Consider the following 27,960-nt stretch of genomic DNA (forward strand, 5'->3'; position numbering starts at 1 on the left):
TCTCCTCTCTTCTGTACAACACAAAATTGATTTCAACAGGACTCACTGTGATTAGTATTAGCTTTTAATAATCTACTGAGTTTACAATTTAATTTTACAGTAGATGCAAGCTATAAAAAAGCAACATACCTCGTGAAAGGCATGTGCAATCTGTTCACATTGGTCAATACAAAACACACCAATTTAGTATTATATGAAAAACTGCAATGGAGCAGCTTGCAGTGCTTTGTACAGAAAATCATCTGCCTCCATTTATGAACTATTACAATGACTGTTTCTGTTCACTTCTCCACAGCAAGATTGAAATTGATGCTAGAAGCTATAGAAATTTGCAGAGGTAGAGGAATACTGAGAATAAAGATCAGAGACAGCATGGAGCAAGACTGAGAATATATGCGAGAAAGAGAGAAAGTGGAAGAGTGAAGCCACGTGTACTGAAGATGAATGAGTTTGAATGAATGAGAAGAAAATGAGGACAAAGCGGCATGAATGGAGACAAGTGTTAAGGATGATTGACAGAAGAACTAACAGGAAGGTTTACAACATGGTAGTGATAAATGCTGTGGTGTATTGTATCAAAGTTGCAAAGCTGAGATGGTTCAGATAAGTTTTTGTCATGTTAGTGGAACATGATGTGAAACAAGGGTCGTTTATAGAAATAAACATGGTAAGCTGAAAAATTGATCTATGTGAACAAAGACTTCCTTTACTACAAACTGAAAAGCAATTTTTTTATTTCCATGCAAAACAGTAACAGAAAATCCTCCAGTAACAGTACTCCCAAAGCCAAAAATATAATTCATAAGCACAGGAACATTGATTTTCCAACTACGCAAACAGGTTGAACATGTCAAAAGTTCCCATGTTTCCCTTTTTCAGATGTAATCATGGAACAGTTCAGTTTTTTTAAGGTTTTATTGTTTAGGATTGTGAATCAAAAGGTCCATCTTCAGGTGAAGTAGAGGGAGAGGGGCTTTTCAGCGGTAACGGTTCCCCAGGAGCCACCAGAACTACAATATTCTCTTTCTTGGGCAGGAAGAAAGCCGGATAAAGAGGCTCTAGAAACTGGGCCTGGTACTGGTGAAGGAGTGTCATGGTATTGTCCACCCCATAGAAAGAAAGAAGGCCTTGGGAATAGTCAATGTAAACACCAATTCGAGTGAACCTCTCCACGTTCAGTGGTGTCTCCTTGTCGCTGTGCCACGCCGAGTAGGTTCGCCCGTTCCACTGGAGACACCAAGAGAAGTTGTTTCCTGTAATGCAGCTGCTGCTCTCGTCCCCCTTCCGGTCAATGCTCTTGTATGTGACCCCGACATGCGTGCCGTCACCGCTAACATCGACCTCAAAGTAGTGCCGACCTACATAGAAGCTTTCAGCAGCCAGGACCTGCCGATGGTTCTCAAAGCGTTCAGGAACATCGGGATAAGGATGCTGCCAGGGCGTGGTGTTGGTTACCTTCTTGTTCTCCTCAGTCAGGCGGAGGAACTTGTGGGCCGTGCTGGCATCGAAACTTACTTGAGCGGCATCTAGAAAGAAATGCTTAACAAGTTAGTTGTGTTGCAAAATAATTGAGATAAAGGCGCTGACAGAACAGAGCTTAGACTCTTGGGTAAATTCATGAACTATTTGTGTGTTCAAAATATGTGCAAGGCAGAGTTTACAAGTCCTACAAGTTTTCAAAGTGCGCCCAAATGGAGATCTGCCCTCCCAAAATATTCAACCAAACTACACCACCATCAACAGTTATAAAAGTTTGAATGACAGATTAAAAGGTATAACTAGCTAACCACAGTCTGTTCTGTAGTTGGAATCTATAATGCCATTCATGCTGCATATAAATGTAAGCAGGAAGTCTATATTATATAGGAAGTCTATATTAAATATTTGTCCATTCATTTTTCATTACACTAGCAATGTCAGTGGGGGCTGGTTTCTACTTCCAGCAGTCAAAGTGCAAAAGATTATGTACATTCTGGAAAGACTGCCAGATCATCCTAGGGACATACAGGAAAGACCAACATAGATGTACACACTTAAACTGAAGGACAATTTGTAGTAGATAGCAATTCTAAATTGAATGTTATTGGACAGTGGGGAGAGAGCTGGATTTTGGAGAAAGTGAATTTCTTAACACTAATGTGGCGTATGAAATCATAACTATGTACTCTGACTAAATGTCACTTACACTGGAGAAAGTCAGCACGTGTCTTTGGGTCGCGTTTGGATCCGTCATGCTTGGCTGCGGTATTCGTTTGGACTGTTATCTTTATTCCTATTTCATCTGGAACAGAACAACCAAAAACATTCCATTTAAGCAAGTATTCAAAGCCTCCGTGCTCCTAAAGATGATCTTTTTTAAATAACGTGCAAAAACCAGTGACCTAGTTGTCATGTGTCTTGCACTCAAGCATGCACCAAGGCATTCCTTAGCTAGAAATTCTTTACATGTGTGAACATGCTCAAGCAGCCAAAGAAACGACTGATTGGACTGCAATTTCTCTGGTGCTAACTTTAGGTTTACTCACTATTGTTGCATTTTTCCTTGATCTTCTGAGTGTATGTAGACACCAGCATGTCACAAAGATTGCTTGTGGACTCCTGGATCACCTGACTGAAGGAGTCCAAACGATCCTCCAGGCCAACGTAGATACCAGATAGAGAATTATCAGTGGCTTCTTTCTTCCACTCAGCATATTCCTGAGAAACAAAGAGCAGTTCAGAAATGAACAAGGCCTTTGGATGCTGAGGACTTCTGTCTTCATGGTTTCATCCATGAAGATTAGATAACTAATGCAGGAATTCAAAGACTATAATGACACATTTTGTGTAAATATCCCCCAAAATTTAAAATTATCTCTCTTGACTTAAAAGGCCAATTCACTCTGACAGTTTAAAGCAATTCTCAATCTTTCACGTAACATGGTCAAATCTTTGTAAAGTTTAAGATTTATTTTTGTTCATCTCAAGCACATTGTCCAAACATGGAGGAAACATACAAACTTGTCTGTCTTGGTGGTGTGCTGTATCTTTAAATATATGGTACTGAAGTTCAATACAATTTGCTCATTCCACCTTGCCGTCCTTTTCGGTCATTTAAACTGCTGCTATCCAACTTCCTGTAGCACCTAGCTTTATTGGGTTAAACTGAATGTCCTTCTGGCACCTTTCTTTGAGTGTGTCGTGGTTCATGAAGAAATTACTTCTCAGTTCATTTTAGTTGATATTGCTAATGAATAATTGTTATTTGGGTAACTGTACACAATTCAGTCAATTATCCACTGTGGCTACGTGCTAATTCAGGGACAGTAATTGCTGAAGTCTGAAATTAACGCAGTCTGTGGGTTTTTTTAGATGGAAAATTCAAATGAGAATGGCAAACTGATGGCACCGATTTATAACTGGGATAAAATTGGAACAAATGTAGTTGATTTTGAATCTGTCTATATGATTGGATTTACAATGTTCTTCTGTAGACCTATATTAAACAGATTTTGAAATTATTTTTGTAAAGGTGCTTGACCTCACCTGCAGGAAATCTACATCATTTTTATTTTTGGAAAGCTTCTCCGTTTGGGCCTGAGCTTTTTTCAGCTCTGTGTACTTCTGCTCCAGGTGAACCTGGATGCCATCGGCTTGCTTCAGCGCCTGGCTCTCCTCAGCCTCCAGGATCTCCGTCACCTCCTTCTTGGCCTTCTCCACCATCACTTGAAGCTCCTGGAACTGGCTCTCGATCACAGTTCGTACCTTTGTCACTGATTGCTGCGAAATATAACATGCAGAAAATGCAGTGAAGCAACACGGTGATGTGACATACCTACCCAACCTCAGAAGGCAAATATTTGTTACCTCACTACCATACGGCTACTACAGCATTCCTCTGACCTCACAGAGAAACCTGTTTTTCCAGGGCAGCTTCAAAACTTTTACACCAAAAATAGCTGCTTCACCCACATATTTAACAAAACTATTACGACATGTTTTCGTCATACACCTTGTGAATCATTTTACAGATTAGTCATGTGTTATTTTTACCTCGATAGAAACTCTGTTGTCTTGGAGTTTGCTGATGGCGTTGTCTCCTGCCGTAACCATCTTCATCATCTGCGTCTGTTTCTCGCTGAGCTCTTTCTGTGATCATAAGAAGGAAAACAGAGATCTGAGAAAGTCTCATTAAAGCCATGATACAAGCAGTCACACTGAAAATATGCAGACATATGCATGTAGACATTTCATTCTGGTTTTCCCCATTCTGTTGCGGTGTAACTTTATATTAACATCTCTCTAATACACATTTCTTTCAAAACTTTCATCTATTGAAAATCTAGCAAGACAGGTCGAAATTCCTCAGGCAGGTCCAGACAACTCGGAGGAGATCAAGCTACTCTGAGATTCGTCTCCAATAAGATTCAGACCCCGAGGGAAACCTTAATCTCAGTTTCCTCTTCTTGAGTAGGCGTGTCCTTAAAAGTTAAAAACGTATTAAACTAGTGCAGAAATTCATTGCCTGTGGAATTTGTTCTGAAAAAGGGGTCTAACACAGGAATGGCATGGCAGTGACACTGCAGGCAAGAGTCTGAAAGGGTTCTGATATGTTTATTAAATTAATGTTTAGTCCTGGTTTGAGAAACACAGAAGTTCCAACTAGCAGACAGTTAATATTACATTTAGTTCTTTAAATTTAGGTTAAAAGGTAAAAAAAAATGTCTCTAACAAGATAGGGACATCAATTCACACATTTGTATTTTATAGGTCATCTTTCAAATATGTATATTGTGGGGAAAGGATAAATGTTGTGAAACCCACCACCCAAAACATCACTTCTTATTGTCATCGTATTATTCCAACCCCACTTCTGTTGTCATCCTCTTCTCTAAAAAGCTTCAGAACTGAGATGCCGCAGAAATCAGCTACCCCAGAAGATGAAGCTTCTCACCTTAACCTATTCTGCTAATAACAGGAATGTCATCAGAGGCCCATATGCAAGATCTTATTTTTAAATATCATATGGCCATCGGTGAAGGTGGACTAGTATAATGAAGTTTTACCTTTCAGCTGGTTATTTAGCTGGATTTCCCAGGCCAACTTGACTCTGGGAAGCAATTATAGACTTTAAGGTGAGAGGACCAAAGAAAACGTCACACCTTGCCTAGAAAAATGAAACCAAGTGCCCCTCCTGGAGCCTGATCTGGATAAGGGGGCTTTAAATCCTTGTATTTCTTCTGGCTGTGCACAACAACAGGGAGTCTCTTTCCTGTGACTCTACCCCTCACCCAGAGAAACTTCAAGGTATGGTGTGGGAGGTGAGGCTGTGCAGATTCCGGGCATCTTACTCTGGTAACAAACAATCTGTGCAGAACATTGAGAATAAAAAGTATTTTTTTTTTCTTATCTACTGATAACTGTATCATCACTTTTCTTCTCGTTTCTCAGACGGGAAATGTAATTGTTCTCTCTTCTTTTACAGCTAATAAACAGTTTGAGGTTTTGCAACTCCACCATGTGAGAATAACAGGTGTCTCTGTAGGAATCTGACTTAAGCTGAGGGTCGGACATAGAGATATCTTATGGCCTTCACAGCGGACACAGACACAGGATTACTGTTGTGATTAGAACAAGTGTTCCCTGATGAATGGGGAAGTTTAGAAACAGCTGTGGTGTTAAATCCTACTTCTTCTTTAAAGTGAAATGTTTGAAGGAATTTTTCAGTTCCTGTATTTAAAGTTCTCATTTTTATTTCTCAAACTACACTGAAAAACCATCTAACACACTAAAATACAACAAAGCATGGTAGGTTTTTTTTTTTTTTTTTTTTCCAAACAATTGGGATTGGGATCCATTTAAACTGCCATGTTTTATTGAGAACCGATTTTTAAAGTTACCATGTAGAATTTAATCTTAATTTAGTAACAAATCCTGGAGACTTAAAGATGGTCACTTGCCTCTATCTGTCTCCGAGCCTCCTCCACAGGGGCTGTCTTGTGACCTTGGTGCTCCTCTTTCAAACAGTCTTGACAGATGCAGCAGGCATCAGCGCAGCAGAAAAGCTCCAAGGGCCACTTGTGACTCTCACAGGTACGCCTCTCAATGTCCCTGAGCGGCTCCACCAGCCTGTGGTTCTGAAACTTTGGGTTCTCCAGGTGAGGGCGGAGGTGGGCCTCGCAGTAGGACACCATACAGGTGAGACAGGACTTCAAGGCCCTGCAGGGGGTTTCGATGCAGGAGTCACACACCACATCATCGGGACCCAGTGGCTCCTCCTTTGCTTCCTCTGGTTCTGGCCCCTGGTCAGTCTGTGGCTCTGGTTTTGTCTCACTCTCTACTGGGGCTTTGGGGGCCTCAGACTCCATCAGCTTTCCTTGTACTTTGACTTGCTCCACAGTCTTTGGGTCTTGACTTTGTTCTTCTTTGGTTTTCTCAGGAGAAGCAGCAGCTGTCCCATTCTGCTTAGGCCCATTGTCAGGAGCTGGTTTGACAGCAGGACTCTGAAGGCACTTTGGACATCCTTTAGCTTTGTCTCCTTGACAGGAATCGCAGACGGAGTGACCACAAGCTGTGGGCTTACATTCGCTCAGATCACCTGAGCAGACCCCGCACAGGTTCCGCTGTTTGGGAGCAGGAGCTGCCTCCACCGCTGCTGGTTCTGCCATGTCTCTGCCTGCCTGCTTCTCTCCCAACCCTCAGAAAATAACAGGCTGAGCCGCTTTTATCAGCTCTCAGTTCCCGGTTCAAACTGAAGAGCATGAAAACCACACCTTCTTTCAGGGCTCATAGTTTCAGTCTAAAAGAAACCTCCCACTAAACACTCACATGCAAACTTACACCCACAGCCCTTGCCTTCGTCAGTGGGTGGAGCTCACAAACCAGCAACAGAGGCTCCAGAACATCTGAGAGCTTCATTTAGCTTTGAAGAAAAAGATCAAAGATTATGGTCAAATTGACTAGGGACTTATGACATCTTTCAACTGAAAAATGCGACTGCCATGATGCAGGATCTGTCACCGGGCCTGCTGAGGAATTTGCCGCCTTTAACAGACTCAAATGTCTGCTGCTTAAAAATCAAGAGCAGATGCAAATACTGAGCCTCCCAGGAATTTGAGTTGATCTGTGCTACCACCAGGTGTCCAGCAGTGGTGTAGCCATGATTTTTCCCAAGTCAATTTCTGCTCTAAATCCATAGTCTCATAATGAACAAGTTGATAGATGACATCATTGTGTTTGTGAACTGCTTTGTGTTCACTTAGGTAATTGTTGTTCGACTCCAGTCCCCAAGTGTCGGTGTCCTGCACGTGTGAAATGTGTCCCTACTCCAACACAGCTGACTCAAATCATTAAATCAGCTCCTGAAAGACACCGCTGACTTGTACTGTGAATTAAACCGAACAGATTCCCTTTTGAAGTGCTCGTATGTCGTCCTGTTTTCACAAATTGTCTGAAACAGTATGGTGGAAAATGTTACAATAAGGTGTGACTTTAATAATCTGATTGTCTATGCCAGAGGTTCCCAAACTGTGGAGCGCGCCACCTGGTGGGGCGGGGGGACGCGGGAAGCCATCTGGATGGATAAAAAAAACCCAACAAAAAAACAACAACAAATAAAACCATGAACACGTATGCGCTCGGTTTTTAAATTAGAATGGCCAACTCTCTGTTATTCCTATGTCAATTTGATACAGTAGGAACTTCCACACTTCCCATATGTGTGTCCTCTGTCAGTTTTATCAGCAGTTAAAACTGTTTAATCCGTTGTTAACATGTCGTAACCTGTTTTTCCGAGCCGCCTTTAAATGCAACATGAGCGCTACGACACTCGCGCTGGGTTTACACCTGTGCGGCAGTGAAGGAGACCTGCTGCTGGTGTGCGGAGCTACGCAGGTGTGTTAGAATCATGGCAGCAAACCAGCAAAACGCAAAGAACTTTTCACAGTTTTTCCCTCCAAACTAACCAACTGAGTTGAGTAAAGCTGTTGGATGCAGGTAATGTTAGCTAAAAGATGACTAGCTAATATCAATACATCACCTTAAGCTTAACAAGTGGTCTGCAGGCTACCGATGTTGTTGTGTATGTCCAGCAACGTACATTCATTTTGCCCCCAAAAGAAGTCGATTTCCCCCCACCCGCTCATTCTTTAGAGACAGGAGTCTCCTCCCGCCCCCTCACAAACGTCATTCAACCAGACAGCTATTTGTAAACCATAGGGGGGGCCCAGAAAATGTTTGGAAACCACTGGTCTATGCTATGTCTTTATTCTAAGAGTTTATGAACTGTCACCAATTAACTTGTCTGGGTTGCATACCCAGGGTTAGATGTCGTTTTTTGCAGCTGCTCGGGAGCCAGACTGTCTCTCCAATGTTTAGAATTTCTTGTTCTTGCTATAAAAGTATGATGTTGGCTGCCTCTGTCTTATTTTAATCTGACCTGTCCATGACTATTTGATATACTTATGTGTATGGTATAAAATAAACCCGGCAGTGATTTTCACCTAACATTAGTTGGAAATTATTTTTTTCCACAACACAGGTGACCAATTTAAGCCACATTCTATACATTCTATAAATGTTTTTTTCAGTTATTTTTTTTGTTTGTAACCCAGAATGTAATAAAATATAAAATTCAAACACTCATGGGCTTTAACATGAAGCTCATACCTGAAGGTGGTAATAAATGAACTCAAAACAAAACATTTACACCAACATTCATAGGTCAATATTTCTCACTGACATTCCTAGTTAAACAACAAAAACATGTAGCTGAGCTTTCATGTGCAGGTAGAAACAAAACAGAGCTATTGTTGGGGTTTCTTTTTTCTGAAAGTTTATTTATATAGTTCAGCCCATACGGATACACCAAAAATGACCTCTGACAACTTCTGTTGCATAATTTCAGCTTTTAATTTGATAAGCAAAAGAAGATTAAGCTATAAGTGACAAAATGTCCCAAAGTTGTGCTCTTGTCTTTTTTTCTTGTCTGCTGCCTAAAAGCTGAGATCTGGACTCAGTCTATTGTTGGGTGCTACTGCAGTATGCATGTAGGAGCTCACACAGAGGCACAAGTCCATATAGGCTTTCAGTGCTGGATAGGAGTAAAGGAACGCACAGCTTCTTGCTGTGGCACACTCACAGCAAGAAGCCACAGTTACATGATGACGTGTAACAGCAAGAACAATAAATGTTTGGTTCATTCTTAAGAAATATTCATATAGCGATGTTTAATCACATTTTTATCTCTTATCTCACTTCAGTGAAATATGCTTTAAGCCGTGCCTCTACCAGTCAGTATTGCTCTAAAGAAAGCTTGCTTTCAGCTGTGAGATGTATGAGGGGTTTCTTGAATGTGTCAGCCAGTTTCAAGTCACCTCACAGCTTCTCAATGAGATCAGGATTCAGGCTTTGACTAGACCCAGAATAAGAAAGACTTTTGACTTCCTTATAGACAACTCCTTGATTTGCTGGTATGTTTTGGTCTATGGTCATGTTAATGGGATCCCATCCTACTTCACTTTACTTTTTTAAAACAATTTCAGCAAAACATTTCCAAACCATGATACACACAGGTATCTGCTTTTACATCAAAACCATCTGAAACCTGCTATAAGTCCTGTAATGCTGCTTAAGGTTTTCCTGAGACATTTTTTAACGTTTTGTGGTCTGCTCCAACAGTTAGCTTGCTTATTTCATTTTTTTTGTTGCTTTTCATGTTCAACTAAGTTTTACTCAGTGAGAAGTGAAAAGAAGTGAACAATGATATAGACAGAAATGAAGCTTTTTGTTTATTACATTTAAATCCAAAGGTAAAAGACCTAATTACAGATGACCGAACAAAGCAAGAACTTGTGAAAGTCATGGAAAGAGCGCAGACAAACTCCGCACAGCATAACAGACATAAAGAAACTAAATCACGGCAGTATGATGCACCGCGTCAGACATCAGCAGAATGGGATTAAAACTTTTAAGTTTTAGCATATGACTGATTAAAAGCCTGAGTTTAAGGCTTAATCCTCTGAAATAAGGTTCCATGATCTCACATTCCAGGATTTTTTTTTTTTTTTACAGAAGATTTGTGCTTTAAAGATTTAAATGATAAAGAGAGATGGGATTAGCTGGTTTCAACAGAATGTGTGGTGGCTAAAAAAAATAGATGTAGCCACTATTTCTGTTATCGGATAACAGGTGGAGTCTGTTATCCGATGACATAAGACTTTTCAGTGAAATAAATCAAATAACTTGCCAATAATGTCATAAAGTTTTGGATTATATAACATAACATTTTTTTCTTATGGTTCACTGCGATACCATAATAACTTATTATACTATGGGCAGAATGTTACATTATTGACTCCAAAATAATATTACATCATTGGCCACTTTTTGCCCAACTCGTTATATTCTACTTAAAATGAGCAAAATGAATATTTTAATATTTTACATTGACCATTATAGCACTGGTAAATGCCTTTAAACAAGGGAAAAGAAAAGAATTTGATGCCTACATTGTGAAAAGATTTGTGCTTTTGGACATAGAAGCCTATCCTGTTTACACCATGCCAACTCTTCATGCAGCAGTCTTCCATCATTGCCTAGTAACTAAAGATTCATCACCTTTACCAGCTTTGTCAAAGTGGAAACGTGACTTTCTAACCTTAGCTGAGGTAGTAGACAGTACATGTTTGAGGTAAGTCAGGATGATGATGGACAGAACCTTTATAAGACAGAAACCAAGTCGAAACAAAAGTGTCAGAGCAATGCTGCTGATTAGAGAAAACGTCTCGGGTTAAATATTGGTGTCTTTGATTAAATCAACAGCTAAACTGTAACTCTTAAAGTCTGTTAGTGTTTTAAAAACCTCTTATAATTGAAGCTATCGACAGTACATATTTTTTTAATGCCTTTCTTGTGTTTCAAAGCAGTTTTAATCAGCACAGTATAAGCTGAAACATGTCATAAGTCCTAAGTAAAGATGACATCATCCTCCCCCAGTCATTGCACTCCCACCAGCTCTGTGATGGGTGGAGCGAACACCATCAACTCCTGGTACTTGGTAAAGAACAGGTGAAGACGGGACAGGTAGGTGTCCTCCTGGTAGGGAAGCTTCTTTTCAATCAGGTACTTGGACACAACAGGCTTCACCTGAACAGAATGAAGCAAGACAGCGGTTATGCATAATCACAGGACCATAAAACTCCTAACGTTTCTACAGTCGTATGTGAGGCCATCTGTGAGACAGCCGAAGCTTGCCCCACATTGGATCATTAACAGGACAATGATCCCAAACAGTAGAAATGGTGAGGGGAAAAAAAACATGTCATGAGGCAGTAATGGTAACTCCACCTTTAAACACATGTTGTCTGACAGGAAGGGGAAGAGGTGGTGTTCTACGTGGCAGCTGATCAGAGAGTGTCCAAACGTCCAGTCCAGCATAGGGTTGCGGGGCAGGTTCAGAACTCCGTGGGTCATCTGGTAAATCCTCTTCGGCCGTTTTGTTGGAGAGAACATTGGTAGACCAATGTGCTGCAACAAGACATGTTTTTTTTTAAATTACTTTTCAGGTTAATCTGATACAACCGCTTTGTATTTTGAGCTGCATCTGATCAATGGAGCAGGTGTTTTGACCTGATGACTGTCCTAGTTAGGCGTTTGCTTAAAATTATATTCTTATTTTTACCCCTGAATCACTACATGTTACCAGGTACATTTTTGAAACGATTACATTATGCACAATTTGAGATGGTTTTGTATTTTTAGCTTTTGACCCTTCCGCGGTCTTAGCACAATGCTCAAGATGTGCCTTGCAGATGTCATGGTCAGACAGCGTGGAAGTGGGAGCATGGGGGGATTGGAGGGGTGGGTGTCCCATCAGACAGCGAGCTCCCAAAACCGCAGAAAAAAAAAAAAAAAAACCCTCGTAAAAGTGCACAGAACTGTGCACTGGGTAAAAAGTTTGTGATTTAGAATGGACTTCATGTCTTAAGTCTGTGAAAGGGTTAAACTTTACTATGCATGGAATGTTTGGGTGTTTCACTTCATTAAAAATAGGAGGTAAAAATTAGGCTAAGTGTTGAAACGAATTGGAATTACCTACAAATGGTGCCAGACTTAATGATATGAACCCCAATTAAACAAGACATTTTTTGATTGTGCAGAACTACAAGGAACACAAAGTCAATGTCTCAGAGTGACTTTCTTCTGCTTACTGGAAAAGTGAATTATGTAAAGACCCAGTTGAAAAATGACACACAGTCATCACGTCTATAATTTGATCTTAATTTTAGGATTTCACTTTTAAAGAGTGGAACAATTTTACAAACATCTTCTGTGGTTTATAAAACAAACAACTTGGGTGCACAAAGTTTGAATTTATTGTGCAATTTCTCTAATCCACAGGGTCCACAGATGGGAAAGAAAATTCCAGTAGTTCTTTAACTTCCATCTGAAACTGTGGTTTATCCTTTCAGGTGCGTCACTGTTTAAATTTACTCAAAAGAGGGACGAGTAAATTGATCCTGGAGCTGTGGAGATCGTGCAAACAAATTCCGTGAATTCCAACGTATTTTTGTTGCTGGTTTTAAGATTTTACTTATTGACAGAGAAATATAAGATTTACAGAATACATTCAGTGCAATCTCAGTATGATGAACCCACTGAAATCAGAGGTCAACCTCAGCCGAACAGCTTTGAACCCCGGGAGGTGAGGTGAAACCAGCCAACAACAGCATCCACAGATCAAGGAGACGCTGGAGAGAGGGTCTCCAGTCTGACCTCCGAGTTAGAACAAACATCTGAAACCTGCGTTCTCTAATCCACCTTCACACCCTTTGTTCTGAACAATGTACAATGACCTGGATCTTTTCTTGGAAAATCATGCCTGGATTGTTCTTGTTATCCCTTTAGTTCTCTGACTGCAACACAATGCCGGTGTCTGTTAGCTTCCCACAGAGCCTGCAATAAAAAGCTCCTGGTGAACGTTTGGCATGAAATGAAAAGAAGCTGGTTTGTGAGTGGAGTATTTTTTTCCAAATGGCCTTAAGTCAAGCACTAAAAAATAAAAAGAACAAGTTGACATAGTTTGAAACAAAAATGTCTATAAACATGTAGACAGAACATGTAAAAAAACAAAAAAACAAAACAAACAATTAACTCTGTTGACAAATATTGTATTATAATTTAGTTTATTCAAATATGATTAAAATATAATTACTCTTGTGTAGTTTTGATGTGTTTCCAATGTTACTGTTCATTTTTATTCATTTTTGAGTAATCTTTTATTACTTTAAAGAAAAAATTAAATATGGCTAACTTACTGGTCACTCAACTCAAAAGGTCACTTAAAATGTGTATGTTGTTTCCGATTTTATTGATTACTCATATTTGACACCTTCTCTTATTTGGTCGTTTCAGTCAATCAGTTTCATGCATTGTATGGATTTTTATCTGTTTTAAAAATGCTTTCTGGCATGTTAGTTTTGAAACCGGTCTTTCTTAAAAGAAGACGGTCTGTCTCCATAAGATTTGCATGTATGCAAATATGCAGGCACTGTGTTGTCACCTGGAAAATGTTGACATGGATGTACGGAATGGAGAACATGGCTCTGCACACCAGCATGCATAACAAGGCTCCGGGCATCGACCTGAACCCGGACACGTTTATGAGGAGCCAATACTGTGAATACAGGCCCAGTGCAATCATCAGGACCGTCCGGACCACCATGCCTAAAGAATTTCCTTTAAGATGAGCTGAAAACAAATATATCACTCACATTAAATCAACACGGATTAGAGAGAGATGTAGGACACCAAAGAGTTAAAAAAAATATCTCAACTTTATGCTGGTAGTAATTTTAGAAACTCTACAAATGAACCTACAGTGAACAAAACAAAACAAAAAAAAACTAAAAAAACTTTCTAACCTAGAGCAACGAGTGGAGTGATGACAGGCACAGATAGGGGGGCCATGAACAAGTAGATGATGCGAGGCAGAAAGGGAATCTTCCAGACGCTGGAGTCGCCGAGTCCAATGATGTTGGTGTGGGCATGATGCATCTTAATGTGGCCATGTATGCCTGCTTGGGCTGAGAATGAGCTGCAGATCTGAGCAGACCAAAAAAAAGAATAAAATAAAAAACAGACATTAAAAATACACATATATCTCAGTCTATGCACATGTGTTTAGGTTGAGATTGGATACAGGCTATGAATCTATTATATTTTTTGTTTACATTTTGAGGTTCCTGGTCAAAGGTTAAAAGAGAGAGAAGGCAATGATACAAATGTTTTGCTTGTGTAAATATCAGCATATTCAATAAATATCCAAGTTTAATTAGGCGAGGTCAGTGAACTGAGTTTCTGGATGCTTGGGTTATTTGAGGTCACTGAATGGTTTAAGCAAAACCATGTTCTGCTTTGCAGCACAGAAAGATACATTTAAATCTCAACTGGAACTTAACTTGAATGTTCTGTGGTTGTGAGGGTTTTGCCAGGTTTTTGTTATGGTCAATGGAGTGCATGGATAGTGTGATGCAAGTTCAGTCCAATTACCTCTTACAACACTGAAACTAGATATTTACATGCACTGCATGTTCAGTTAGAATAATTAAAATTAATTATAGTTTCTAAATGCCAGGATAATATAGTGTTTGTTTTAAGGTTTTTTACAAAATCAGATGTTTTCCCATTTCCATAGAGTTTAACAAATTCCCTTTTTGTATCACTTTTTTGTCAAAGGTTTTAACTATTTTTCTACGAGATTCTCCTAGTAGTTTGACAAGCGCTTTGCTCCATTCATCCTAAAAGAACTGGTGTGAAATTGGTCAAGTTTGCAGGCCATGTTGTCCACACATGTTTTAGGGATTTGTGATGGTCACTCCAAAATATTGACGTCATTGGGTAATAGCTGGATATTAACTTTGGTAATGTTTAAACTATCGCAGACAGTTACTGATATTCCAGTTTGTGGTTTAAATTTGGAAATGATCAGAAAGCTTTTTAAAGCAATTTTTAAATGCTAAATTTCAGATGGAAAGCTTTTCAGATTTCTGGAACTGACCAATCAGGAGCTGGTGGGGCTTTGAGAATGTTTTATGGAAACATATGTCTCTGTCGGGAAGAACATGATTGCGTGAAAAGCCATAGACAAAGAAAAACATAAATAAAGCCCTTCACATAAAATATTAAGTTATAGTTGATATATTTTACTCTCACTTCTTTAGCTTTGCCAAAGAAGTGAGAATAAGACTATCCAGCTCTAAAAGTTATTTTTGTTTTAAATTTTCACATGGCAGCAGATTTTTATTTTTATTTTTCCTGCATACCTCGATGAAGAAGATGGCCCAGAACTTTGCCCAGGTGTGCGACTCACAGAGCGCTCCGTGACTGGCCAGATGTGTCCCTTTGACGGTAATGATAGCATGAGCCAAGCCCATCAATAGCATCCCCAAGGAAAACCACAGCAGCTGAGAGGAGCCTAGCAACAGGAAGGCTGGAAGACAGACAACAGGAGATAAATGTGTCTATAGAATTGTTTTTGCATTAACTTAAAACTCTCGACTCCCTGTTTCTTAACATTGCTTTAAACTGGATTTTAATATATATTTTTTTTTATCCCTGCTCTGCCACATTAGTTTTACAGTTTATGTACTAAAAGGCTGAAACAGCTTCTGATGGATAGACTAAATACCTAAAAAAGAAGGAAGAAAGAAAACACAATGATGGTCAGTCTTAGTCTTTGTTCTGATGGTTTTCTCACAAGCCTAAGAGCTCAACGTCGGACACCAGAGGCCTCAGTTAGAATGTCAAATGTTAAAGTTTGTGATAGGATGATTAGAAAAAGCCTGAACAAGTGTGGCTTGTTCACAAGGGCTGAAGGAGAAAGCCTCTTCTCTCCTAAGAGAACATGGCAGCATGGTTTAGGTTTGCAAATATGCATCTGAATGAACCAAGCTGAGACCTGGCCCAAACTGGGCCATCAACAGGACAATGATCCCAAACACCGCAGGAAATCGGCAACAGAACGGCTGAAAAATAAATGAAGCCAGGTGCTTCAAGAGTCCAGTCAAAGTACAGAGCTGACTCAAACGCTGTGGGAGAGCTGTAAAGAAACAAATGTCTAAAAACTAACAAACTCAACTAACAAAAGTTGGTTATAGAAATCGGTCCTGACTGATTAGACTTTAAGATTAAAATACGTTGGCTGTAGCTTCATAAATTAACATGTAGTGGTTTCCAAAAGCACTCACATCCTTTGAACTTTTCCATATTTTGTCATATTACAATCACAAACATAAATGTATTTTATTGGAACTTAATGTGAAAGACCAAAATACAAAGTTGTATACAACTGAAAAGTAGACAAAAATATATACATGATTCAAAACATTTGTTTTACAAATTAAAAACAGAAAAGTGCAGTGTGTACTTCTTAGTTTCTCCCAGTGCAACCAATTGCCCTCAGAAGTTGCCTGATGACTGCTAAATAGAGTTTGTCTGTGTGTAATCTAATCTCTGTACAAATACAGCTGCTCTGTGACAGCTTGAGAGGTTGGTTAAGAGAATATTAGGGAGCAAACAGCATCATAAAATCCAAGGAACGCAGCAGACAGGTCAGGAATAAAGTTGTGGGAAAGTTTAAAGCAGCCTTAGGTTATAAAAAGATTTACCAAGTTTTGAACATCTCACTGAACACGGCTCAATCCATCATCCGGAAATGGAAAGAGTACAGGTACCTACCAAGACAAGGCTGCCCACTTAAACTTAAGGTCAAACAAGGAGAGCGCTGATCAGAGATGGAGCCAAGAGTTGGTGTTGCTGTGTCAAAGCAGGACAGTGAGCATAAATCTTAACAGCAGGTTGCCAAAAAGACACAATCGTTCCCAATTGCTTTATTGAAATTGCTGCAGATACAACATCATTCAGTCCAGAGATGATATTGTTCCATAGGTAGAAAAAAGTTCCAACAAGATGATCCTCAAATAATAGATAAGAACACAAAGCAGAAAATCAACTGTAAGATGATCAATCACTAAGGTCCTCCAGTTGGTCTTTGCTGTCAGATTCTGTTAATCTTCTCCAGCTAGCTTTTTTAAGCTCTCAATCTTCCCCTTTTGTTCTCCACTTGCCCTGTACCCTCATTTTGTTGACTAATAACTACAGAAACCAGAAACAAAATGGGGGAAAAAATCTGCTAAAGTCTAAATGAAAGTTTTAAAAAACCTCTAGAAAACCTGCAGAGCAAATAATCAAGTTTCCGTTTAAGGATATATATATATATATTTTTTTTTTACCTTACTTAGTAACAAAATCTAAAGAAGTGGTGGACAGTTAGGAGCATCTCCAGCTTGAGATAAATTAGCAGGCAGCTCAACTGGTAAAATGAAACCTTATTCGTCACCAGAGACAGCAGGGCTGCTCGCATCCGACACCTTTTCATCACGTACAACATTCCTTACATCGCTTCACATGTAGATTAAAGGTTATCCTTTAATCTACATGTAAATTTACACTTCTCCATTATGTAGGAAGATTCAGCAGCTCATTATGTGCCTGAAGAAAAAAGAATAGTAACGGTTTGTTTTTTTAATTTTGTTTTACCTAAAATCCAGACTGCAGTGTGTGCTCTTGATCATATATACACACACAGTCACATGGGATTGTTAAACTTCATTAATGTCTCTGGCCCCTACAATTTCTAAATCTATAAACCTCCGCTAATCAGCTTGGTTTCAGATCTTAGAACCCACTGTTTCAGATAAAAGTGGAATGATGCACAGTTTACAAATTATTTTACAAGTGAGAAAATCTAATTCACGTCAGTTTATGTAGTTAGTGTCAAATCGCAACACTTCATCTTGAGGCAATTTACAAAAAAAGCAGGGTCTCTAACAGCCTTACACATTTCATGGCAAAAACAGATCAAGGTAAGTCAGCTTGGATGGAGGACTGGACTTTAACTAAGCCGTTTTAACATTTGCTGCTACAGCTTTTCCCCCATGATTGCCCTATATTTAACTCCGACCATCATCCATTTAACTCCCACCAGCTTCTTCACAGCATGAACTGTGGATCACAGTTGATCCTCCAGAGTCACCTGTTTGCTGTGTACCTTGATCATACTACTTCTGTTTATTCCTAAATGTTCTCCAACAACCCCTCTGTTGGCTTACCAGATCAGCTGGATTTATACTGAAATTTGTGTTGACCATACAATTGTAATGAAACATATTAAAGCTAATGTCATTTATCAACATTTTGAACACAATGAGTAATTTTAGTCAGTTTGAAATGTCTCAATACCTCAGATCGCTATCTTCTTATGTTTACAGATGTGTCGAGTTATTCCTTACCAGGTACCAGGCTCAGGAATGCTGCAGTCAGGATGCTGCAGTCCACTCCCCTCTTCTCCCACCAGCTGCTCTCTTTCATCACCTTCTGCACCAGCCTGGTCAGCTCCATCATCAGAGACTCTTTCCCCACATCCTCTTCTACTCCTCCGTTTGTCACCTCCGAAAGCGCTCCGCTTCTCATTTTTAGCGCACCACCCCATCCTCGGTCATTCTGGATTTCTGGAATTTCTCGGCACTCGTCCTGTACGCTCTGCATGCTGAGGACCGGCTCAGGACAGAGTCACAGTCTCCCCCTGAGAGCAGCCGGGGAAAAACGCTGCAGCACTGAACGCAAAGTCCACTGAGGAAAGTCAACACTGACAAACTCCCTGTTGGTGAGGATCATTGTCAGAGAAGCCCGACCCCCTTCCTGTAGCCGTTCTGGATCCTCCCGTCCCACTTCTTTTTTTTATGTCATTCCTCCTCCTCGCCTTGACTTTGAATCTAATGAGGCACTGGCTGAAGATTTAACAGGATGGCTTCAGAAATCCTGCAGAAAGAAAATGCATCTGCTTCAGTTCCCCCTCTCTGGTGTCTCATGCATTCTGCATGACGCTCTCCCCTCCGTTGTTCCTCTGCCTTTGTGTGCTCTCCTCTTCCCCCTCCCCTCTGCTGCTGTAACCTTGGCAAACATTCTGGGAAAGACGAAGGCTGAGTAACAGCGTCCACTTCTGTTTTTTTCAAAGTAGGCAGATAGCTTTTTCTTTTAGAAGTTCATTCACATTAATCTGCATCCCTCTGAAATCTGGATGATTGGATAAATAGGACCTGACTTGGAAAGGGGGAAAAAATAGGTGGAAATTAGAATTGTCCTTGTATTTTTCTAAATTGAATTGTATTTTTCAGGCTGGGTTCAACAACAATACAAAAATGTTGGAGAAGTGTTACAAAACTGTAACACTAAACACTTTCTTGTAAGACTATAACACTCTAACACTTTCTTGTAAGAGGTCCAAGGAAAAGGAAAGAGGTGCCAAAAAATCATAAAAACAATACCTAAAATGACAAAATAGCTAAATGCAACAAAGAAGAGGGAGAAAAAACCCCATAAAATATCAGAACAGCTTGCAGATAAATGCTAATGGAGATTTAAAAAAAAGAGAAAAGTGGAAAATGGCTTCCAAAGAAAAGTTAAAAATACAGAAAATTGTACCCCAAAGAGAGGAGGTGTGTACTGAGAACCAATTACATAAATCTAATATAAATTGAATTTTGACAGCCTTAATGCATTCATGCCAATTTATAAGTACAACAAGCTCCCAATGAACTCTTTTACTTTATTTTATTAAAAGATATAATGTTTCTGTGAACATTTTCAGGCAGTTATTACAAAAAAATAAAAATGACCATACATGCCGGGTCATGCCCTCTGGTGCGGATACATCCAGAGCTGAAAGGTGATGCGACATGCAGCAACCTGAAACTGCAGCTTTATGTTACGCAAACTCACGTAACTTTGCCCTGACGCCACATCGTCTTACTGTTACCACCATGTCTGCAGCAGTCTCAGATTAGCATCTATCACAAACATACAGTACGGTCATTAATGTACATGTGCCAAACAGAAATATTTTTGTCTTAAAGTACAATAGTTGTATTTTGATTTTTCTTAAATGGAGCAATAGAGATGTACAGTAACAATAAAGCAGAATTTATTGGAGGTGAATCAATAGAAACTTACCTGTTTGTGGAAAAATGTTAAAACCAAAACCTGTATCTTATTGTAACGTTTGTAATTAGTTTTATGTAATTTGTTAATATTTGTGTGTGTAGACTCATAATATGGAGACAGATTTAGATTTATGCAAATGTATATATAATAGCATGTCACAAAATACAAATAAACTATGTTCTTGACATCTCATAGGTAGGAGAACCTACAGCATGAAATTGAGTGCAGTTACACATGGTAGCCACAAGATGGTGGCAATGATATTTTTTGGAGATAAACCCACACCAGTGATTTAACTGTTAAAGGGCCATAGTTTGTTGACATGCTTCACCTTTGATGATTTTGAGTTGGAACCAAAAAGAACAATTTCCTGCTGATTAGTGATTAAAATTATCAAAGACAATACATGTTCGGTTTTGCCCCATGATAATATGCAATATGAGCCAAAGTCTGTCATGAATCTATCTGCTGGGAATGAAGATGTAAGGTGATACTCCCACTATAAAACAGATAAAGTCTCAAAGCGCAGAGTCCTCAATAGCTTCTGGTTCTTCGAGAACATTGAGACGCCTTTTGCAGGCATCTAGCATCTTTTTTCTGGGGCCTAATGGGATATGAATGCTACTGAGATCCTGATCTGAACATAGCAACAGTGCCTCCAAGTCAATCTTCTCCCGACTAAGGATTGGCAAGAATTCACTCAGGCCCTGAGAGGCAAGAAAAGTTTCCAGAGGGTTATTCTCTGACTCCATGTCCTCATCCAACCCGATGTCAACCTCTTCCCAAGGTAATTCTTGCAGGTTCCTCTCCTGTAGGCTAAAAGCGCTGCCGATACTGTCTTCATCAAAGCTAGGAGAGCGCTGAGGCAGGTGTCCACGCAGACGGACGTTAGGTGCTCGACCAACAGGTTCACTTCCAACAACGCTTCCTTCATCTCGTCCTCCAATCCCGAACATGCCACCTGTCATATAGTTCCTTCTAAACACCATGGTTCCAAGCCCAGGCCGAGTGAAAAGGGAGTCCCGCCCAGAGTCTGCGCTTATTTCTGAATAGGCAGCTTCATAGAGGCCTGGGTCACTCATGGCACGAGAAACTGTTTCAGCATCGTCATCATTTTCCCGGGGGAACATGTCCCTGATGTTGAGACGGGCCCGCTCTTTGGGGTTGGCGTAGGTGCCTTGTTTGAGGAACATGACGTCGCTACCAAGCTGCAGGCCAGTGAGCGAGCGGATACTCTTTCTCCCATCTTCGTAGATTTTGAACGTTCCATCAACCTGCTTCTTCTTTTCCAGTTTCTTCTGAATCTTGGCCTTGCCCTTGGCTGTTGAATGCAGCGTAGCCTGGAAATAAAACCAGCTTGCTTAAAACAAAATTTAAGGTCTTAAAACAAAAGTAAATATAGGCACATTTTTTCAAAATAACTTCTGTTTTGAAAGACTTCAATAAAAAGTCTATCAATAGAAAACACTTTTGACAAAGACCTCAAAGACTCCCCTTCACAACCTCTGATGTTTATTTTTACACTTCAATCTCACAATGGAAGAATATAGAAAGTATGTCTGGCCATTAGTTGGCAGAAGCTTTTGTTTATGCTCAGGTTATTTACTACCACAATAGACCAGATGAGGACCCAACCCATCTGTCTTCTGATCCATTCTGCCATCATGAGATATCATCTACCCATTTCATGTCTTCTGCTTATCCAAGGGCAAGATTCCTCACATTCTTTCTAAAAAAAATCTCCCCAGTGAGTTTTTAGCCTGCTCCAAGTTGTGCTCAGAAAACCTCCGATACGAGATATACAGTTCACATCCTGACCATATCTAAACACCTTTGATGCAGAGGAGTAGCCATTCTACTATAAGCTTGCTTCTTTTGATGGAGCTCCTTACTGTGTCTGTAAAGCTGAGTCCACACAAGAGCAGAACAGAGGAGGGCATAGATTACTACATACAAGGCCTCATTTCATTTTACCATCCTCTTACTATATTACTGTTGAACACCACACCAAGTACCAAACACAGCCTGGAAAACCATACAACAATAATTTCCACATCAACTCTACAAGGGTAAGGATCTGTTCCTCTGTTCAATGACCAGAGCAAAACTTACACTGCTGCTTTTGATCGAGGATCGATATCTGACAATCATTCGGAGCCTCCTTTCCAACACTCTTGGGTAAGCTTTCTGCCCCTTTTCCTTACCCCTCAAGTTCAAAACAATATTAGCACTTCCTTAACTATTTAATCAACAATTAACCTTACCAGGAGAGTTTAGAGGTGAAATGTTAAAGATGAAGCTAACCAGTCAAAAACAACCAGTTTCCATTGCTCAAACAAAACCTTGGGTGTGTGGGCTACGTCTTCATCAAGTTCTTAACGTCATCAAGTTCTTAACAATAAGTACATAGTAAAGAAAAATTGGTTATAATCTAATTTTTTCTCATAAAAACCATTATTAGCATTTAGAAGACATATAATATTATGCTTATTTACATCTGACTCATAACCACCTGTGAATATGGCATGTTGGAGGTGACTGTGTTGAACTTGCGGCTTAGCGTGCTGCTGCTGGTGTAGCTGGAGAAGCTAATAGCATCCAGGTTGTCCAGAGCCACTGACTCCTTCATGAACTTCCTCTCCATGCGCTCCCGGTGCCTCATTTGGAGCTTCTCACAGTCTTTGATGCGACGCTCCGCAGCCCGAAATGCTCGGTCTTTCAGCTTACTGACCAGCTTCGGGTTGAGGGTGATCTGCTTGGAGGCGGTGGAGTCCAGATATCGCACACAATCCATGTGGCCCTTGGAGGCTGCCATGTCCAGAGGTGTGTGATAGTCATTGTCCAGACACCAAAGGTTGGCACCGAAAGCTACCAGGAAGGAGAGCGAACTGAGGTGGCCGTTGGCAGCTGCCAGGTGGAGTGGCGTGTTCCCCCAGATGTCACATTTGTCTGGATCACCTCTAAGACACAGGAGAGGAGATGTCTAATTAAATTTATTGAACTGATTCTAATGCTAATTTTAAAGGTTTTCTTTTCAGCTGTAGACACTGGGAGATTTCTTGTAGAAAAGGCAAGAATCTACTTTAACTGTGAGTGTGAGTTAAGTTAGTCAGCTAGGGGAAAATTTTTTTCTTCAAATTAATTAGATATCTACAGATGATCTTTAAGAGGATCAGAAGTGGCTAAAATAAACTAACCCTTGTTCTTTGACTAAGTTCATTTTAAAGATAGAATAGAATAGAATAGAATAGAATAGAATAGAATAGAATAGAATAGAATAGAATAGAATAGAAACAGCCTTTATCATCACACAAAGTAAATTCTAATTTTAAAGTAATTACAGTCGGGTAAACTGATTTTTGTGAAAATCCAGTTTTTTTTCCTCCTTCCTCCTGATATTAATGAATTATAAGAATAAGCCCCAATATGCAGTTTATTCCCCCAGGTGTTACTGTATCGTTATCATGACATAAACAGGAGCATTCAGCTGCAGCAGCGACAAACTTTCTTTCTTTTTTTCCCTCCTCTTACACGGCCAGTCCATGATCAATAATTGAAGCTCTGCAGGTTAAACATGACAGAGGTGACATTGCATTATTCATCCCACACACCCAAAGTCTTTTTTTCGCACACACCCACGAACACGCAGTCACCACAACAGGTTCCACCAGCCTCATCAGCATCTCCTCTGTCTTTATTTTCAGCTTGTGACCCTGATGGACCTTTTTAAAGTTTTTCGTTCTGCTGTTGGTTTAAAAGCTGTAACGCAGATCCAGTTGCAGCGGTGGGAAATGTATCACTGTAGTAACATGCAACAGGAATCACACCTACGTAACTCAGGCAGTAATCTGATCACATGTAGCTCCAGTTTAGAGGCGATAAAGCAGAGATAAACAACAAAAAAACAAATCTGTTTTCTGCTGCTGTCAAGAGCAATTGTTCTGAGGAAGCTCTGACTGTGAGACTTTATTCGTAAGTCATTTAAAATCATTAAATGCAACTCAAGTTGTTTTTGGCACTCAGTTATCCTTTAATCCCAAGAAAAGTATGGGATATGAAATGCAATAGAATAGTTTAGGTGTTTGCTTGTACACTTAGAATAATCTAAGTGTAATCAAATGTAATTAAAATGATTTAACCTCTAAAACTTAAACACCAGTGCCATATACAGAGTGTGAATATAACGTATGTTACAGTGGAGTGCGACCGTCTATAATTGTAAACAGAAGATGATTGATTTGCTGTTGGCAAACAGCTTTTTTAAGGTAAGAAAATATGTTTCTGTACCATTGTGCTTAATTTTTATGTACCACTACAAAATGTATTTTGATATTCAAAGATTGTGTTATAAAATTAAATCACTGTTGGACCTTCAGACTTGATAGACTAATTACAGGAGCTAGTATAACTATTGATTCATCAGTGCACTGCATTAACCCACTTTGGTTCGAGCAGCAGGAAGAGGAATTGTTTCAGGAAGGAAATTATGTGCCCATGACCAGAATAAATATGCTTTCTTTCGTCAATCATAAGGGAAACATCAGGAGGACTTTACATAATCTGAATTATTGTGCTGCTTCTGCATTATTAATACTTAGAATTGTTAAAACGAAGCAGGCCTTAGTACCATCTGCTTTTTAAAGGGGTATTTTTTACTTTATTTCTAGACACTAAGCTAGATAAAATTACCCTAAAAGCATCCTGAAATGTCCCTTTTCTTAAAGGTAATGGTAGCTAAGCTAAATGTAGCTCAGGGCTCCAGCATTTTCAAAATATAGCTTTTCCCTGCTGGTGTGGTCAGTCATAGAAAGCACCGAGGTCATTAACAATTAATATTGTTAATTATGGTGCTTTGGACTTAAAAAAGATTGTTTAAGACAGCAAATCATTAGATTCTTTATGTTAATTTAAGTCACCTTTCTGGTAATCCAAATGATCAAATCACTGCGGTGACTGATACATATTTTGTCTTAAGACATGTATACAATCATCATGAGCTACAAGTTTGAAGACATAAGCAATATGACACTTCCCCTTTTGAATTATATAACTTTCAGTGTGCACATGCTGCTTTGTAAATGTAAATTAAAATACAAGAGATGAAGCTGAACGGCAGCACAGTGTCGCAGTTGGTAGCACTGTTGCCTTGTAGCAAGACGGTTTCCCAGCCCGGGGTCTTTCTGCATGGAGTTTGCATGTTCTCCCTGTGAATGCGTGGGTTCTCTCCGGGTACGCAGGTCTATAATATAAAATCCCAGTAACATAAAGTAAACACTGAGATTTAATTGCAAGGAGACAAAAGGTGGAAAAGTTAACGGCATAGAAATATTTTTCCATATTTTTTTAACACACATTTAGCGGTGTTAAAGTTTTTCATCAATAAATTCTAATTGTTTCTCTTTTAATACATATGTGTCTACATTCTTTGTAAATATGTTGCTGCTTGGCTTAAAGACGATTGTATTGGGCAAAAACAAATAAATGAAAATTTGGAGACATGACTGAATAGACATTCTCACTGTAGTATAAAAATAAAGAAGATTCTTTGCTATACTGAAATGTTAGCAAAAAAAAAAGAAGGAAAAAAGCAATTATACAAGTCTTCCAGGAATTCCTGTGTTATTGACACATTCATTGTAACAATCTGTGTATGTCTTTCTCCTGGTCTGTTTCTATCAATCAATATCTGTGACCTTTCCAAGAGTCGACTGTCCTCTGTATCACTGCATGCCCTATAAACCTGTAGTCAGCTGCACGATAAAGGGCAACCAGACTGTTTCATTCAGCTTCAATAGATAACAAGGAGCCACTTTGATCAGCATCCTGCTTTGGTTGTAGCTTGAAAACCTCAGCAGATGTTGATCCTAAAACCTTTCCTGCATCTCAACATAGACATTCAGCCAAACATAATGGATTTTCGCTTTTAGATCATTTTTAATCTAGTTGAGTGAAATTATTACTGATGGCTTCTGGATAAGATTTAGAGTGCTAGCCTGCTGACCAGGCTGGTCTGTTCTAAAATTGATCATAACTGAACATGAAGCTGTCACAGTGTGCATTCACTTGTTTAACCTGACCTTTCTATGTAATGGGGCTGTAAACCCCTCTATATGTCCTTCCACTGATTGAACTGCTAAGGAAGGAAGTAATATTTATTCTCAATATTTTATTTCTTATGATTAGATTAGTTTTTTCCATAACAACAACAACAATAATAATAATAATAATAATAATAATAATAATAATAATAATTCTATTTTAAACTAGACTTTGATTTGGTTAAATTACCTTTTTTTAAATATAGTTCTTAGGTCACGTTTCAAACTCTATAACAAATTTATTTATAAACAAACAATAAATATTTTTTATGGACTCACCCTCTGCCAACGATGAGCCGTAGAGCCTCCAGGTTGCCGTGGTAAGCGGCCCATAAGGTCGGCGTCATCCCATCTTCGTCCGGGGCGTTCAGCTCCTTACGAGTGGCTTCCTTCAGGATGTCCAGGTAGCCGTCCCGGGCCGCCCGGTGGTACCGGTCATTCATGGCGGCCTTGGCTCAATTTGAGCTCCAGTCCATAACCTTAAGTCCCTTTGAAGAGCTGACTTCTCGGTTCGCTCCGGGACGCTGCGGCCTGCAGAGCCCACTGCTGGGCAGCTGGTTGCTTAGAGACGGCGGCCAGCTGTAAGTCAGGAATGGGCGGAGTTGTCTCCACGTAAAGACGCGCCCCGCTTCACGTATAAGTCAAATCTGGAGCATCCTTCAGTTTTGAAGATGATTTCGAATCCCGACAAGTTAAATTTAAGCATCCCTCTTTAATGTCATTGTTTTCACATAATTGTTTTTTTAGTTCCAACCCCCACAACGTTTAAATGTTGTTGAGGTGTACAATGATCAAAACAACATTAAAATCCAAAACAGCCCGACTGCTCGAATGATCTTTTCTTGTTCCATTAACAAGAAATGGAACAAGGACAAACACTCTTCCCTTCCCTACCGTTTGGCATTGAAATAGATTAAACAATAAATGTTGGAATGAGACATTTTTGGATGTTACCTTTACCTTTGACATAAATTTCTTTATATTATTTGGTAGAATTACCTTTCAAATTATATGATTTGGGTGAAACAGGTTGCCGCCTGCTGCACACGACTTTTCAGTTCTGACCATGTATTTTCTTTTAGACCAGTGAGATTCTTTTAAAAATAGTTGAAAGTCTGATCCCGTCGCATGCATTCATATTCAGTATGTTCTCAAACATTTTACTTTATATCCCTTGCTTGTCAGAGATCGCCTTGTTGGGGTCACCAGGAGGTCACTGTCCTCACAACACGTCATTAGCTACACGTCAGCGAACAACTGACGTGTAGCAACTAGTAAAAAGCTTTTACTAGTTGTCAGCGAACAACTAGTAAAGGTTTTTACTAGTTGTTCGTTGACGTGTATCCACAAAAACCTTGTTTTTTATTAGCTGGAGAAAAAAAAATACATTATTAGGTAATGCACTCATATTGCTACATTCAAACTGTTTTTGTAACTGAAAATATAACAAAGAAAAAATTTATCACTCCTCTTAAATCCACACTCATAGATGCACACTGCTCTACATTTTATCAGCCAAAGAAAACAACAAGGCGCTTTACAAACACATAAATACTTACAAAGACGAAAGTTTTCCAAGGTACGTACAAAGCGTAAAAACGTTTACTGCCTCCCCAACTGCCTAAATTATTGTTGCCAAGGTTACTGAAGAAAAATACGTCAGATATCGTTTGCTCCAAAGAGCGCTCACTCGGTCATCTTTCTACAAATATACGAAGATTGTAGTACAGATGTCACACTCGGATCAAATTCCAAACACCAAATGTTTAAAACATGTTCAGAATAGTCACACAATTACGAACTTATGTTCACTATAAACTAA

General features: G+C 39.5%; 3 protein-coding genes across 4 annotated transcripts; all 3 read right to left on the reverse strand.

The window, feature by feature from the left end:
- Positions 1-717: 717 nt before the first annotated feature.
- On the reverse strand, positions 718-7,462 carry trim16 (tripartite motif containing 16). Its single transcript, XM_007570621.2, has 6 exons — positions 5,940-7,462; positions 4,033-4,128; positions 3,526-3,759; positions 2,526-2,697; positions 2,186-2,281; positions 718-1,526 (listed from the first exon to the last, which is right to left on the reverse strand). Exons 1-6 carry the CDS (start codon positions 6,645-6,647, stop codon positions 922-924), a joined length of 1,911 nt encoding a protein of 636 aa, XP_007570683.1. The 5' UTR covers positions 6,648-7,462; the 3' UTR covers positions 718-921.
- A 2,282-nt stretch (positions 7,463-9,744) lies between these two features.
- Positions 9,745-27,776, reverse strand: fads6 (fatty acid desaturase 6). Of its 2 annotated transcripts, none has more exons than XM_007570635.2 (7): positions 27,698-27,776; positions 18,330-18,858; positions 15,303-15,469; positions 13,902-14,082; positions 13,541-13,728; positions 11,326-11,505; positions 9,745-11,124 (listed from the first exon to the last, which is right to left on the reverse strand). In XM_007570635.2, exons 2-7 carry the CDS (start codon positions 18,583-18,585, stop codon positions 10,975-10,977), a joined length of 1,122 nt encoding a protein of 373 aa, XP_007570697.1. In that variant the 5' UTR covers positions 18,586-18,858; positions 27,698-27,776; the 3' UTR covers positions 9,745-10,974. The 2 variants fall into 2 exon arrangements, with proteins under 2 accessions (XP_007570697.1, XP_016536444.1); XM_016680958.1 differs by having other exon boundaries at positions 18,330-19,140; positions 27,698-27,770.
- LOC103150873 (Usher syndrome type-1G protein homolog) lies at positions 19,419-27,770 on the reverse strand. The gene is made up of 4 exons (XM_007570647.2): positions 27,698-27,770; positions 26,418-27,507; positions 22,553-23,000; positions 19,419-21,380 (listed from the first exon to the last, which is right to left on the reverse strand). Exons 2-4 carry the CDS (start codon positions 26,579-26,581, stop codon positions 20,559-20,561), a joined length of 1,434 nt encoding a protein of 477 aa, XP_007570709.1. The 5' UTR covers positions 26,582-27,507; positions 27,698-27,770; the 3' UTR covers positions 19,419-20,558.
- Positions 27,777-27,960: the final 184 nt, after the last annotated feature.

This window comes from Poecilia formosa, unplaced genomic scaffold (assembly GCF_000485575.1).
Source record: "Poecilia formosa unplaced genomic scaffold, Poecilia_formosa-5.1.2 Scaffold7, whole genome shotgun sequence".
NCBI lineage: Eukaryota > Metazoa > Chordata > Actinopteri > Cyprinodontiformes > Poeciliidae > Poecilia > Poecilia formosa.

Coding starts and splice junctions, on each gene's coding strand:
- trim16 (XM_007570621.2), bottom strand. CDS start 6,647: ATGGCAGAACCAGCAGCGGTGGAGGCAGCTCCTGCTCCCAAACAGCGG. Junction 3,760..4,032: donor ACAACAGAGTTTCTATCGAG/GTAAAAATAACA, acceptor TATATTTCGCAG/CAATCAGTGACAAAGGTACG. Junction 1,527..2,185: donor ACGTGCTGACTTTCTCCAGT/GTAAGTGACATT, acceptor ATTTCTTTCTAG/ATGCCGCTCAAGTAAGTTTC.
- fads6 (XM_007570635.2), bottom strand. CDS start 18,585: ATGCAGAGCGTACAGGACGAGTGCCGAGAAATTCCAGAAATCCAGAAT. Junction 11,506..13,540: donor TCCATGTCAACATTTTCCAG/GTGACAACACAG, acceptor GTCTTGTTGCAG/CACATTGGTCTACCAATGTT. Junction 11,125..11,325: donor CAGACAACATGTGTTTAAAG/GTGGAGTTACCA, acceptor CATTCTGTTCAG/GTGAAGCCTGTTGTGTCCAA.
- LOC103150873 (XM_007570647.2), bottom strand. CDS start 26,581: ATGAATGACCGGTACCACCGGGCGGCCCGGGACGGCTACCTGGACATC. Junction 23,001..26,417: donor CGGCTCATCGTTGGCAGAGG/GTGAGTCCATAA, acceptor CCTGTGTCTTAG/AGGTGATCCAGACAAATGTG. Junction 21,381..22,552: donor CCAACATGCCATATTCACAG/GTGGTTATGAGT, acceptor TTTTATTTCCAG/GCTACGCTGCATTCAACAGC.